The sequence below is a fragment of the Alligator sinensis genome, unplaced genomic scaffold (genome assembly GCF_000455745.1).
Source record: "Alligator sinensis unplaced genomic scaffold, ASM45574v1 scaffold331_1, whole genome shotgun sequence".
Classification (NCBI taxonomy): domain Eukaryota; kingdom Metazoa; phylum Chordata; order Crocodylia; family Alligatoridae; genus Alligator; species Alligator sinensis.
Window position 1 is genome coordinate 1,070,054 of NW_005842033.1, and position 15,070 is coordinate 1,085,123.

The 15,070-nt window shown below is 41.0% G+C and overlaps 1 protein-coding gene across 7 annotated transcripts in view; it reads right to left on the reverse strand.

Annotated features, from left to right (window-relative positions):
* ARID1B (AT-rich interaction domain 1B) overlaps positions 1–15,070 on the reverse strand; it is a 445,974-nt gene that overhangs the window by 43,388 nt on the left and 387,516 nt on the right. For 5 of the 7 annotated variants that reach the window (XM_014519339.2, XM_014519334.2, XM_025202635.1 and 2 more), the window contains 3 exons: positions 14,632–14,777; positions 2,286–2,395; positions 1,396–1,554 (listed from right to left, as the gene is read on the reverse strand). In XM_014519339.2, coding sequence (XP_014374825.2) covers positions 1,396–1,554; positions 2,286–2,395; positions 14,632–14,777 — 415 coding nt within the window. The remainder of the gene's footprint in view (positions 1–1,395; positions 1,555–2,285; positions 2,396–14,631; positions 14,778–15,070) is intronic. The other 2 variants (XM_025202638.1, XM_014519340.2) reach the window with 1 other exon arrangement.

Here is a 15,070-nt window from a genome sequence, read left to right on the forward strand (position 1 = left end):
GTAGAAACTTGTCTTCACAGATGAGATGGCTAAGAGCTTAACCACCTCCTCAGAAAAGCAAATTGTTAGTTACCCTGGATTGTGCAGAATCTAGAAACATTTCTGGGTACAACTGACTCTTCAGCCTCCAGATCTATCCGCTGAAGCAGGACAATGATGCTTAATAACATCCCCCTTTTTCAGGATGTTGACTAGACTTTCAGTTTCTGTATGGCTAAACTTTCTTTCCTCTCCAAATTGCTTTTCTCTCTTTCACCTGAGACAGACTCTTCAATATCTCTCCTTGTGAAAATTAAAGTGTTTTTGAAGAGATGTTGCTAAGTTAACTGAATATGAACACTGAAAGAGAGCTTTATATTCCTAGTATAACCATTTTGCAGTATTTTGCTGCAATAAATTATTTTTTACTAAAGAAGGAACAACATATACTTTCTTTGTTTATAAGAATCAATTCAAAATTGTCAAATGGTCAGCAATGGGCCAAACCCCCATATACGCTTATGTTAAGATTATCTTTTTTTTTCCCCCTTTCTTCCTATTTTTAGTTCATTCCATCTCTCTCACCTAGAAACAGGTGCCTAATTTAAATTTTACATTCTAGTGCTGGGCTGGGTACAGATTTTTCTGTATATCCTATTTCTAGTGTGAATAACTCTCTTCACCTAAAAAGTAGCTTTATAAAAGTACACATTCATTAACTTTTCACGAATATTTTGGAGTATTTCAAACTAACTCAGTGAAACAAATCAGACTTGGTATTATTTTAGGCTGTGTGCCTCAAGAGCCTTTCCCCAGAGAGAATATTTGGAATTAAAAATGTTTCAGATCAGTACATGACCAGCTGGTTTGAAATGCCTGGTATGGTGCTGAGCCTGTAATTCAGAAACTGGCTGCACATTTACTTTCTGTAAGGGGGAATTTTTTTTTTTTGTATTCAATGTAACACTAATAAATAGAGAAGCAAACATTTAGTGAAGTCAGTTGTGCAAAGGAGTTTGGGCCCATTAAGAGAAATGTGATGTCCTCATCAACACAATTGGCATGCTCTGTAAGCTGATGCATTATGGGAAGGATGTGTTTTTTTCACAACAACTGCTGTATTACCAGACAGCAAGCTTGTATGATGCACAAATTTTACTCTCTTTTTTTTAAAATGACTACTGGACCAAATTTTGCCCTCAGATAGGCATGCTCAGGTTCCACTGAAGCCAAGCCAGTGGGAGTTGTGTGCATGTGTCAGAGAGCAGAATTTAGCCCTATTATTATAAAGAAAGAAAATCCTTTAGTGGATAATGAAGAAAAATAATTTATAAAACAAACAAGCAAGCATTAAAATATAATTAATTACGAAAAAATAAAAAAATTAAAAAAACCAAAAAAACCAGAGCCACTTACAGGGCTTGATGGAGTCTTTGGCCAGCCTGGGCTGCTAATGCTATCACTTTCATCTCCATGAAATGAGGAGATGCTAGCAGAGCTTGGGGACATTGGGGAAGGGACTGGCAGGTTGCCTGGGGTTGGGGGCTGAGAAATACCCTGTGAGCTGTAGCTATCCTGTGGTAGAGGAATAAAAAAAATATATATGACAAAGGCAGGGCAAACTTTATTAAAAACAAAAAAGATACATCCAGTTTAACAGACTGACCAATTCTTTATATATAAAATATATATAAACAGAGAAACACATACAGAAAACACACACATATATAAATATATAAATATATATAAAAGTTATTAAAACAACATTGTTAATTAGTATAATTTGGAAAGTTTGCTGGATGCTTGGCTCAAGTAACTAAGCCACCATGCTTACTTCAAGCTCACATGGAATGCTAAGCATGGGTTTCCCCTTATGAAAGAAAGAAAAAAAAAGCTGTTCACCTTATTTTATCAAATAAGGCAAGAAAGCAAAATATTAAAGTATGCTGCTGCTGAGGCGGCCAAAACAGGAAGCTATAACTGAAGGCAGAGAAAAATGGCTGCAAGTATTGAAACCAGGCAAGACCCTCCTTTCCCGCCCACCTGGCTAAGCCGAATTCCCACACAACTGTTTTGCTTGGGTTGCTTTGCCCCCGCGAGTTAAAATGCCATAAGAACTAGTAACTTTCAGATCCACACAATGAAGGAAAAAATATAAAAGAAAAGAAACAAACAAACAGATTGCACATGAATGGAAAGGCATGCAGGAAAGACCAAATGAGGGTAGGCCAAAATCAGAGAATGAAAGACAACATAGCAGACTTCTGCTGGGCCAAACCAACACCACATGCGGAGAAAGAAAATACCTTTGACTTGCTCTCAGGCTGCAGAGGTCCTTCTTCTTTGCCATCTGCTTTGAGAGGGAGAGGCAGTTTGGACTCACCAGGTGTCATCATATCTGCAAGACCCATAGGTGCTAATCGAAAACAGGAGAAACATTTTAGGCATGATTATCTTTATAAGAAAATGCTTCCTGCTGTAAAACATTGATGGGTACTCCACCTTCCACTCTCCTTCTTTACATATAGCACCTGGAAACCTGGAAACCTCTTAAAGTTAAGCAAAAAAGTGACATTTTAAAATATATTAAAAATATTAAAAATTAACACTGTAAAACAAAAAAGAATACAACAAGTACAAAGAAAAACATTTCAAAAAGCACAAATACACTTCTAATACCACTGGCTGGCTTGCAGCTGTTTATAAACATGATTGTTGCACTGTAGGAGGATGATGGTCTTTGGAAATTGTTTCATCTTTCACTTTAATAGAGCACAACAACATAAGCCAAACCTGTGCAAATGTTGTTGTGCTGTGTAAATACCCGGGAAAAGTGTGAAAATCTGAATTACCTATCAATTCAATGTGATGGCCAGCAGAGTACCTTACTATTTCTCCTGTCTTCAACATGTAGTCCTGGATTATGTGAGCTTTTCATTTAAGTAACTCAAACCCTGAAGATTCTGAAACTTTTATCTTCCAATTACTGAATTATAAGCAGTAAAGTACACTCTAATGGGAGAAGTGGCCATACAACTTTTTCTGCTCGTACAGAAATCAGGTGGGACTAAAGCAAACACTACCTGCTGAGATAATACCACAGAGCCTCTTCAACTGGGTTCTATGTGGGTTAGGTAATTATCTTTAGCCCGTTGATGAAGTGCTGAATATTAGGATTGGTGTGTAGCTGTTGTTTCTAGATTTCTAATGAAAATGCAAGAAGATATAATATTTTTTCAAGTAAAATAGATACCTGACAAGAGCATGTTCTGAAAGAGGCCACGCTACCAAATCAATGCATACTGTTCAAGGACACGAACTAGACACCAGCTGAACTTTCCTGAAGAAAACCATTCACACACAATGTTGTCTAAAGACTGGGATTGTATGCAAGACAACCTTTGTATTTTATATACTTTTTTTTAAGATTCAGGAAAGGCAAAAGGAGGAGGACAGAGAACACCATGAGGCAGAAAGGTGAAGGAAATGTCTACAAAATCGATAAACTATTAGAATTAGAAAAACATCTTTCTTTAAATAAAACATCATAAAACCTCTCTGTTATAAGACTGGTTTGCTTTCCTGCAAAATGACAATGCTGGCTTGCGCTAGGGAGGCGTGCAGCAGAACAAGCCAAGGAGACTGGGAAAAAATGCTTTAAAAATTCTTCACAGATTGCCCACTACAAAATGATTATTGCACATATTCATGTATTACTATGTTTTAGAAAATAATTAGTTTTAATTACAGCAGTGAGAGAATGAGCAGGACTCTGGCGAATATGCTGGCAAGCTTTGCAGTGCTAATTTGCTAATATCTTTAGCATCACTGCAGGTTGAGACTATGGATCTGCCAAAAAAACCTACCCAGCCATGTGCTGTGCGAGTTTACAACTGTATATTCAATACTCGGCATTGAACCACCGGTGTTTTTCATGGGCACGTTGTCTTCTTGTTTTTTCAAAGCACATTTGTAGCCCAATCAAGCCCTTAAAGTCATCACAACACAGAAATCATAATTGAGATGTTTGAAAAAAATTACTTGCAATACTTAAGATTTTGAGAATTGGAACAAAAAGCCTTTTTCAAGTGATGCAGCTGCAGAGAAAATCTATTGGGATCAGCTAAAAATGCCGTTATTTTTATGAATGTGTGCAAAACCTCAACAAAACAGCCAAGCAATATTATGCTGAGAAGCCTGCCCGCATCAAGCATTTAATTTGTATGCATTATTGCCCTTATGCTCCCATTTGAGGAGTGGGGGCAGACTGGGACAATTCTGAATTGAGGTATGGCAGCTTGACACTTCTTTTTTTAATCTGATTGTTTTTAAAAAGAGGGCTCTTCCTTGGTTAGTGCTTTTTCAACACTTATTCTGGGAAATATAAAAGATGCTGCTAAAATTGAGTTCAATTTTATAATATGTTTAAAAATATTTTTGATAGTTACATAAGCAGAAAAACCTTATTTTTGGACATCTCCGATTTGTCTGTTTTCTAATATGCTTAATTATAATTTCCCATGTGCTGGTAATGAAAGACAAGCTGTCAGGAACTGAGGACAATTACAGAGAACTTTGTAGTTAATAAAGTACTCTGAATTAGGTTACCTTTCTTTGTTCTATTCTATTTATTGTTTTTTCTACTTTGAAATGGGAATTGCAAGGGCTTTGCTAAGTGGATTTTAAGATTGTTTAGTTTCCCTGTAGCTTTTGTAAGTACTTCTCCATCCTCTGCTAAAATGCTCTTTCATAACTTCTAGTAAGAACACTCTCTAATGATTTTCAACAGACATCCCTTCACTTTCTAGCACGGGAGTGGGCAATTATTTCAGGCAGAGGGCTGCTTACCAAGTTTCGGCAAGCTGTCAAGGGCTGCATGGGTAGCCCTGCCCCTTGACAGGGGTCCCACCTCCTGGTCGCCATCTTGTGATGAGATGTCCTGCCCCCTAACCCCTGACCTTTGCCACCAGAAGTCTCTCCCCTTACCCCTGAAAGTACTCCTTTCAACAAGGGCTTTTGCCATCTCAGAACCAGAAAAATACCAAATATTTTAAAAAGCAAACATTCGTTAATTTGATTTCAAAAAATATTTTTGTCCTGGTTTACATGTCTTTGTGTAGTGTAAATAGAGGTGATTGTATATAATAGCTTAAAATTAAGTCTTACTCTTGAATCTTGGGGGGGGGGGAAGGTATAGGTTTGTGGTGGGCTGTGGGTGTGGGAGCATGTGGGGGTGTGTGTGGATATGTGGGGTGCGGGTGGGTATGGGGTTTTTGTGGGGGAGGGTGGCTGGGTCTGCGTGTATGGCAGTGCAAGGGGGTGTGTGGGTGTATGTGCATGGTAGGGTGTGCATGTGGAAGTCCCCCCTCCCCCGGTACTGGCATGGGCCCTGTGCTCCCACGGTCCGGTGATGCAGCCAGGAGCCACATGATGCTGGAGCTGTGCAGTGGCTGGAAGGCAGGGGAATGACTGAGGGTGGAGTGGGGCTGGGCTGCTGTGTCCTGCTGCTGGCTCCTCCTGGGTCCTACTACCCCTGGATCCCGATATCTTTGACAGGCAACCAGGAGCAGATAAATATTTTCTAAATTTTTAGGGGCCCCACGGACCAGATAGAATGGGCTGGCAGACTGGATCCGGCCTGCGGGCCGTATTTTGCCCACCCCTATTCTAGCACAACAGCACACTATGGGCACTATTTTGACCCTTCTTCAAGCAATGGAAGAACACCGTTGTCACAAATTTCTGCTAAATTAAGACACTCACCCTTTCTACATTAATAGTAATAATTCTGCATGTGAAGCGTAGACCAAAAAATAAGGTGCAGAAAAGGAAGGTAACAGGGAAATCTGTGACTTAAAAAGTGTTGTAGTGTACAGTGATTGCGTTCTGAGTAATAGCCTCTGGCTTTATTACAGGAATTTAAGAGCTATAGAATGATTTCATAAAGCGAGTATGGGTCAAGGTCCTGAATTAGCTATTCCACACTGAATTTAATATAGTCAAAAGCATATATGACATGAGTAAAACTGCAACAAGCTATTCTTTTTGCTAAAGGCTGCACTATCAGTCCCAGAAGACAGTGAAATACCATGGCACAGTAAAAACATTATTTTTCACAAATCACACTCCAAGCCCTCCTGCACTAGGCCGGAAAGACAACTGGGGGGGGAGGTGGGGGTGTGACCCCAGTGAGGTAACCATCCAGCCTTCTCTTGAAGATTTCCACGGTAGGTGTTTGCACCACCTCTGGAGAGAGTTTATTCCACAGTCTGGACATCCTAGCTGTGAAGAAGTTTTTCCTAGTGTTAATCCTGAAACAGTCTTCCAGGAGTTTGTGGCCATTACTCCTGGTTTTCCCTAAGGGTGCCCTGGTGTATAGTTGTTCCCCGAGCCCTTGATGCATTCCCCCGATGTAGCAGTAAGCTACTACTGAGTCCCCTCTCAGCCTTCTCTTTTTCAGGCTGAAGAGGCCCAAGTCCCTCAGTCTTTCCTCGTATGACTTGCCTTGCAAATCTCTGATCATATGGGTGGGCTCTTCTCTTGACTCTGTTAAGATTTTCCACATCCTTGCTGAAGTGCGGCACCCAGAACTGGATGCAGTACTCCAGCTGCGGTCTCACCAATGCTGAGTAAAGCAGAAGAATCATTTTCTTGGTTTGCTTGAGATGCATCGGGTGATGCATGCCAGAGTACTGTTTGCCCTGCTGGCTACAGCATCGCACTGACGGCCCATGTTCATACTATTGTCTATTATTACCCCTAGGTCCCTTTTAGTCGAGGTGCTAGTCAGTTTGGCGCCACCAAGCCTGTAAATATGTTGGGAATTGTTTGTCCCCAGATGGAGCACTCTACACTTCTCAATGTTGAACTTTATCTGGTTCTGATCTGCCCAACTTGCTAGCCTGTCTAGTTCCACCTGTATCTGCAGCCTATCTTCAAGCGTGACTATGCTCCCCCATAACTTGGTGTTGTCTGCGAACTTGGCCAGTGAGCTCTTTACCCCCACATCCAAATCATTGATAAAAATGTTGAAAAGCACTGGACCAAGCACAGACCCAAGGGACACCACTGGCCACTTCTTGCCAGGATGACACAGATCCGTTCATTAGAACTCTCTGGGACCTACCCACCTCACTGTCGAGCAGTTAAACCCGCAATCCTCCAATTTTCCCGTGAAAACATCATAGGATACCAGATCAAAGGCCTTTTGGGAATCTAGGTATACAACGTCAACCTCCTCTCTCTTATCCAGGTGGTGAATTAGAAGGAGATTGGGAAGATGAGACCTGCCTGCAATGAAGCCATGCTGGCTGTCATTCAGAATCTGCATTCTGCAAGCATATCACACAGATTCCTTAATGAATTTTTCCAGGATATAGTTGCCTGGGTCCTCTCTCCTCCCCTTCTTGAAGATGGGTATGACACTGGCCCTCTTCCAGTCTTCAGGGACCTCCCCCGAGCACCACAAGTTTTGGAAGAGTTTTGCCAGAGGTCCCACAATGACTTTGGCCAGTTGCTTCAGCACTCTCAGATAAAGTTTATCTGGTCCTGCTGACTTATAAACATCTAACTTTTCTAACTGATCATTCACCAGCTCAATGTCAACAATAGGAAGGCAGTCACTTTGACCATGCCCATTTGGAACCTTATCTAGCATGATTTTCCCCTTAGTTCAGTGAAATACCAAAGCAAAGTAGTCATTCAGGAGTTCAGTTTTCTCCTGAGTGTTGGTAACCAGCTGTCCTGAGTTAAGCAATGGCCCCATGCTTCCATTTGTTTTCCTCCTGTTTCCTACATACCTAAAGAAGGTTTTGTTATTGTCTTTGATTTCCATTGCTAGTTTCAATTCAGTCGCCGCCTTGGCCTTTCAAATCTGCAAGTGCGGGCTGCTGTTGTATAGTTCTCCTTGGAGATTATTGCATCTTTTTTAAACAATCCCATGTCCCGCAATTCCTCCCTCCGCCCAAAGAGATGTGATTTAAGGTTCACTTGAGATTGGCAACAAAGACTCTCAATCACTTTCAGATAAACAGAAATGGTACAGAGGAGACTTTTCCCCTATAGCTAGAAGGATGTTAGACTACAATCCTGCAAAGGCCTATGCATGTGATTAACCCTCTTAATTTCAATAAAACTATTTGTGTAAGTATAATTGTGTCTGTAAGTCCCTTCAGGATTTGGGGCTCTAGTCTTCATGCCTACTCAGTCTATGTATTGTGGTTTCTGCAATGAGGTTATCTGTCCACTATGAACTGGCAATGGCATTAGGTCATGCTGGTTACAGAACTGCCATGAGAACTAGTGATGTTGAGATCTTTATGCTGTTACCAATTCCCAGGGCCACATGGTCTTCTAAGAACTTTGCCCATACTTTAAGTGTGCACTATACAGTGGCATGAGTGAACAGTCTATGTCATATAGCAGAAACGGTGACATCAGTGAAGTTTTACGTGACTCTGGAAACTGAGTTTAAATATTTGTTATTCGTAAAGGAAGGAGGAATCCAACAATTTCCTGGAAGCCCTACTCAGAAAAGGGTAAATCACTTGATAGACTGCTGTCCCTTTGGCCATGTTCATCCAAAATATCACCATCAAGCACATGCTTAAAGTAGACCCATTTTCCCCTCTACAGAGGACTGGAAATGACTCCTCGTATGTATGCCTAAAACTCCATCCACCATCTATGCCTAAGAAACTAACAGAAAGAAAGTGGGACACTCTGAGGTCCATTGCCACTGCTGCGGAGAAGTTACTGGTAAGAAATGGGAAACACATTTTCATCCTCCAAGATAAGTGAAATGGAAATACACAATTAAACAGCAAAACAGTGACAGAAATGGCTGTTTAAAACAATCTTTTAAAAATATAATTAATATCTATCAGAAGTGAGGCTGATTAAAAACATGTCTAGGATTCTGTATTTAAAAGTGCCCCTTTAATTTCTTTAGCACAAAAAAAATCAAGGGCCACAATTTAGGAGAATTAGTGTCATACTTTTAGTGTTTGTTTTAATTTATGAACTATCAAGAATAAAAGCCAGAAAATGATGTTTGTGTAGAACAGAACTGAACTAGGATCTGAAATAAAGGTGGTGCCGGGTAATAGCAGCAATTAATCCCTGCTCAATGCAAAACTTCACTTTCTGGCTTGCATGCACCAGCACAATTTTGAAAAATCACAGAATCATAGAGAAGCAGGGCTGGAAGGGAGCGCCAAAGGTCATCTAATCCAATTCCCTGGGAGCCTGAGGTAGGGTCAACCCTATTCAAACTGTCCTAAAAAAACCCACTGTCTAAGTTATTGGCCAAATTGCATAGTCAACCCTGACAGCACAAGACATAACACCCTAACCTGCCACACATAAAGCTGGGCACCATGGCAACCAATGTCCTGCTGCTGTGAAGGTTGTTAATATAGGTTTCAAGCGATCCCATAGAGGGCCCGCCCTCCCCACTCTGCTACAGAGGAAGGTAAAAACCCCTACAGGCCATGCCAATATGATCACGGAGTAAAATTCCTTCCTGACCCCAAAAATGGTGATTGATCTGACTCTGAGCAGAGGGACAAGACCCTGTAGCTAGGAACCTCTGGGTTTACGTGTGAGCAGGAACACTGGCATATCCCAGTCCAAATCCCCAGCCTTGGCTGCAGCCAATACCCAATACCTCTGAGGAAGGTTTTAAAAAATTCTGACAAATGTAGACAACCAGCAAAGCCCAGAATCATGGCAAATAATCATAGCACAACACAGGCATAGCTATGCCTAGATCATCCCCATCCAGTGGCTGTCCAACTTCTTCCTGAACACCTCCAATGACGGAGAGTTCACGACTTCCCTAGGCAGTCTATTCCACTGCCTCACTATTTTCACAGCAAAGAAGTTTTTCCTGATATCCAATCTAAACCTACTTTGCTGCAACTGTAAGTCATTGGCCCACACCTTACTTTCTGCAGCAAGAGAGAAAAAGGTGTTTTCCCTCTTTTTTTTTTATGGCAGCCATATAAGTATTTAAAGACTACTGTATTTTACGGCGCACAAGTTGAGTTTTGAAGCCCAATTTTTAACTTCTAAAATTCAACCTTGACTTATACACCATATCACTGTCCCCTGTGAGCAGCTCTAGGCTCAGTGCTTGATGTACACTGGTCCCTGCACACCCTCACTGTGGGCCAGGCACCCAGGAGGTAGATATGTGCTGCAGTGCTGCTCATGGGGGGATGGAGCCAGGCTTGGCATTCAGATGGTACAGCCCCATCCTCTGCGAGCGGCGCTGCCAGGGCTGCACCAGCTGAGCACAGAACCCAGTGCCACTTGCAGGGGATGGGGCTGTACCAGCCAAGCACTGAATCTGGCCCTGTCTACTGTGAGCGGTGCTGCCATGCGCTAAGCCCAGCCCCGTCCCCTGCAAGCAGCGCTGGGCTCAGGTGGCATGGCCAGGACTGGAGCTCAGCAGTGCCGCTGGCAGTGGACAGGGCTGGGCTCAGTGCTTGGCTGGCATGGCCCAGGCAGCACTGCTTGCAGGGGATGGGGCTGTGCCAGCCGAGTGCCGAGCCCATCTCCATCCCCTGTGAGCAGCGCTGCAGCACATGTCTGCCCACCGGGTGCTCGGCCCACAGGGGCCGGTATAGATTGACCCCATGTTTCTGATCCAAAAAGTTAGGTTGACTTATACACCAGATCTACAAACGTCTTAACCTTCTGGATCAGAAACATGGGGCCAACTTATACACTGTGTCAGCCTACACGTTGTGAAATACGGTACTATTGGGTCCCTTCTGAAATACCTTTTCTGCAAGCTGAATTTGCCTAAGCTCTTTCGATTTCTCCTTGTATGACTTGAGGATGCAAAGGAACAACAGGACTGGAATTCCAGTTTCCACTGGGATTTTAAAAGTGTGCCATGGCAACATTTTTATTGGTGTTAGGTTTTGTTAAAAGTTTTTGGTTATTTAAAAAAAACAAACACCCCCCCCCCCCCCCCCCCCCCAAATATCAGGAAAAATTCAACACTATCTAGGACAAAAAATGCAGAAAGCATATAAATCCTCTTGTTTCAGGCACAAGACAATAGTGGGAGTTAGAAAAAAAACTTCCTCTATGGCAGTTTGTTCTACAATCATCAGGGGATTCCAGCACCTTCTTCCGAAGCATCTGGTATTGTCATAGACAGGACATTGTACCAGATGGACTACTGGTCTAATCCAGCCTTGCAATTTCTAGGTTTTTAAATTGCTCTATGTCAGCTGAAAACGTGTAAGTGCTCTGCTTGAGACCCAGCAACTGCTCAAGTAAAAAGAAGCAAAATTGCAAAGCCATCTTCCACAGAATTTGTGGATTTGGCTTACCTTAAAAAGAATAGAAAAAAATGGGGTAATTGGGAATAATAAGTAATAAATATGAATTAAAACTAAAAATCTAATCAGCTAAACAAATTTCACATCACATCTAGCAGCACAGTAATTCATTTTTGAATAAAGCCCCTGTGAAAATAATCTCTGACAATATAAGCAACAAAATTTCTTCCCCTTTTCTAGGATAAAATCTTAAAAAGATGCTTGTCTTAAAAAAAAACAAAAACCCCAAAAACCCTAAACAAACAAAAAAACCAACCCCAAAAAACCACCAAACCAAAAGAAAAAACAAACCCTCTTATTGCTTACCATATTTTTTCCCTGGCATTATAGCTGGAGAAATAGTTGTCACATTTATACTCATGCTGACTCCATTTAAATAATTACTTGCTCACTGAAGCCTGTAACAATTTGTCACTACACAAGAGGCTTTTTTTGGCCCTGTATACCATCTAAAAGACTTTTTTTTTTTTTTTTTTTAACTGCCATGTTGTCTTAGCTTAGCAGAGAGATGGCTGAAGTGCCAGTCAGCTAAGCTGGTGTCTATAGCACAGCAAATCCCATTTTCAGCCTGGAGAAAGGCTGTATGCTTTTTATCTCCTCAAATGCCGCCCATCAAGCAAAAACTGAGGATACTTGGCAACCCCAGTGTCTTCCCTTTGCCCAGTACAATGCCATCATAACTACTGTACCTATAGCAGCTCTTATCTTGAAAGCTCAGCCCCTGGTTTCTTTGACCTGTGCAGAATGGGGGTCACAATACTTCAAGACACAGTGAAAATGGCGTATCCCCACTAACAATGCTCATCATCTGTATATTCTCACATTAGGTTCCACTTTTTGTTCCTGCTATTCTGACACACCTTATATGTGCTTTCATATTCCTACTGCATGAAACAAGTACAGGGCAAAACATGTTTGTGTATGTTTGTGCATGAGGGTAAAGGGGTACCATCAACTGCTCCCATTTGTCTCAAACTTAACTTTCCATTGGGTACTCTCTGAATTAACAAAACTGATTGGAACAAAAGAAAAAAATCCTCACAAATGCAAAGGCAGGAAAAAAAATTCCTACTACCCTGATAAATGTTTAAATTATTAAAAATCCAATATTTCAGAATGCATAACACAATAAAAAGAGTATGACTGCCTTATACAAAAGACTGCTAGGATAAATGGCCTTGCATTGAACAGATTTCCACTGTATGAAATAACAAATGGCTGAATTATCTGAACAAAAAAACCTCTGTGAATCTTCCTTTAAACTGGTTATTCCTTAGGAATACATAAATCTTCTTAGGCAGGGCACTCTGCCATCTGTTTGTTGTTGGTTATTTTTGCAGCTCTGGGGGCCAAACAAAAAGGGGGAAAAATTACTGCTGCTAATAGCAAGCCAGAATTTATAGCGTAGTTTCAATGCTCAGAAGTAATTTTATTTCAGCAAGCCAGACAAAACACATAACTATACAACCCAAATATAATATTACCTGGGACAGCTCTGGTGGAGGAAAAGCAAGCCATTATCTAATGGCCTGTTCAATAGCTTTTTCCCTTTTCATCCTGCATGTAAAAGTGTGCTGCCTGGACAAACAAATGGCCTCCTAGCCAACATTAGGAAAAGCAATTTTATTTTATTTAAAAAAAAATCCACTTCTGATTAACAGTTTACATTCTGTTTTCTTCCACTAAGAGAAAACATACCACAAAATGCTTGAAAAATAAGCTATCTGGGAGTATCTCCTAATTGTGGTGTAGGAAAAAAAGAACTCCACCCCCTCCCAAACCTAGGTATAATGAAGTGCTGGGAGAACATGGTATCCGTTTGCAAACAGAAAAGGGAGCATATAGAACCAATAACTGAAGAGGAAGGAATAAGAAAGGGGAAGAAGGGTGAAAGAAAGATACAAGTGGATGGAGTCAGGAATGAGATGTAAAAAACCCATATTTATGGCAACAGACAGCTCATCTCATACTTCATACTGCCCAAGCAACACTGGTAAGTCAGGTAACATACTAGCTAATGAGAGGGATCACATCAATTAGCATTAACTGTCTGACCTTCCCTGAAACCCCACAAAAACAAAGCTTTAAAAAAAGTAATAACCACTATGGGGACATGGATAGAAATTCAAAGGTTTAGATTTAAGCATGTGAAGTTATGTTTGTGTCCCCCACTCTTTTGGAAAATCAAAAGAACAATTTCTTACTAAGATGTTTTCTTGCTAATATTTAGCTATTAGGGCTGCAGAAAGAGTGAGGAACCTCACAATAATATACTGTTTAACACAGGGTTCTCAATCTCACCTGACCAGATCTAGACCATCAGAGATTTATCTTCCAAACCCACACGTTAACATATAACATAGGTGCATATTAACACAGAACTGAACTAACTTGTTTTCCTTACAAAGGTGCTATGGACTATGAAGCCACACAAAGCAACAACAATCCTAAACCCACATAAAATTCCTGAGAGAAGTAGGGCTGGAAGGGACCTCATCTAGTCCAACCAGGCCCGTGCCTGAGGAAGGATCATTCCTGTCCAAACCATCCTATACAATCCATAATCTGAACTCTACATAAGACTACCTTCAATGCTGACAACATAGAAGTAACCCACTAACCTACCACAGGTAAAGTAGGAGAACCATGGCAGCATAATGTAATGCACAAGCTGATGCACAATTTCAAGAACTAATTCAAATATAATTTGAAAATGATGAGTAAATCCAAATGTTTCAGACATTAAAAAAAAGATTTACATTTTCAGAAATGTATCATTATTTTGGGTCTCCAACTTAGAGCATCTTGAAGGGGCCTGAGTGCTGGGGAAACAGCGTGCAGGAAGTACATGGGAGTTGCTCAACATTTGCTGAAAATCAGCATCATGTACAATACCTCGGACTGGGTTCTTAGAAAGTAAAGCACCCAAAAGCATCAGACACTTGAAAATTCAGGTCTCTCTCATGCAGGTGATCCCATACTTACACAAATACACACTCACTCATTAACAAGTAGGTTGTGCTGCTTGGATTCAACCTCAACAGCATTGCTGAAACTGTTCAAACACTGTATTCAAGTATACATCACATAAAAAGATTTGATGGCAGCAGAAATGCGTTAGCAACTTCTCCAGAAAAAAAATCTGAATTCTTCAATTCAGCACTAAGCCATTAAAATGATCCAGGAACTTGTGACCTATGTAAAGGTGAGTATCCCCATTGCCATTGCCCTATGGCTAGTACCTTTAAAGAGACTTATGGTGGAAGGTTATTCCTGAAACATTACCCACGATTACCTGTTGAACTGTTCACCATGTTAGGTGCCATGCTGTAAGGAGGAGCTTGCGGGTTCATCAGGCTAGAGCTGTTGTTCATTGGCTGGGGATAAGGAGAACAGAATCCCATAATACCACTCTGATTCATGCCAGGAAAACTGCCTTGCCTATGTGAAGAGAAAGCACACATACAAGCTCTCATTGTGGTGTATGTTATGGATTGTCACAGAGTTCATTTATTATTGTTCACAAGTAGCTAAGGAAAAGACAGACAATTAGTTTTTTTAAACCTGTGTTTGGGGGCTATTAGTGTTGAATTAGTTACTGTACAATCTGAGACAGAATTAGATCCAACACAAATCTCCAGAAATGTATACGCTTGTTATTTTCAATTGATACAACATAGAGTCATACAAACATATTATTTGTCCCAGGAGCATAGAGTGATGTAACCAGAGGA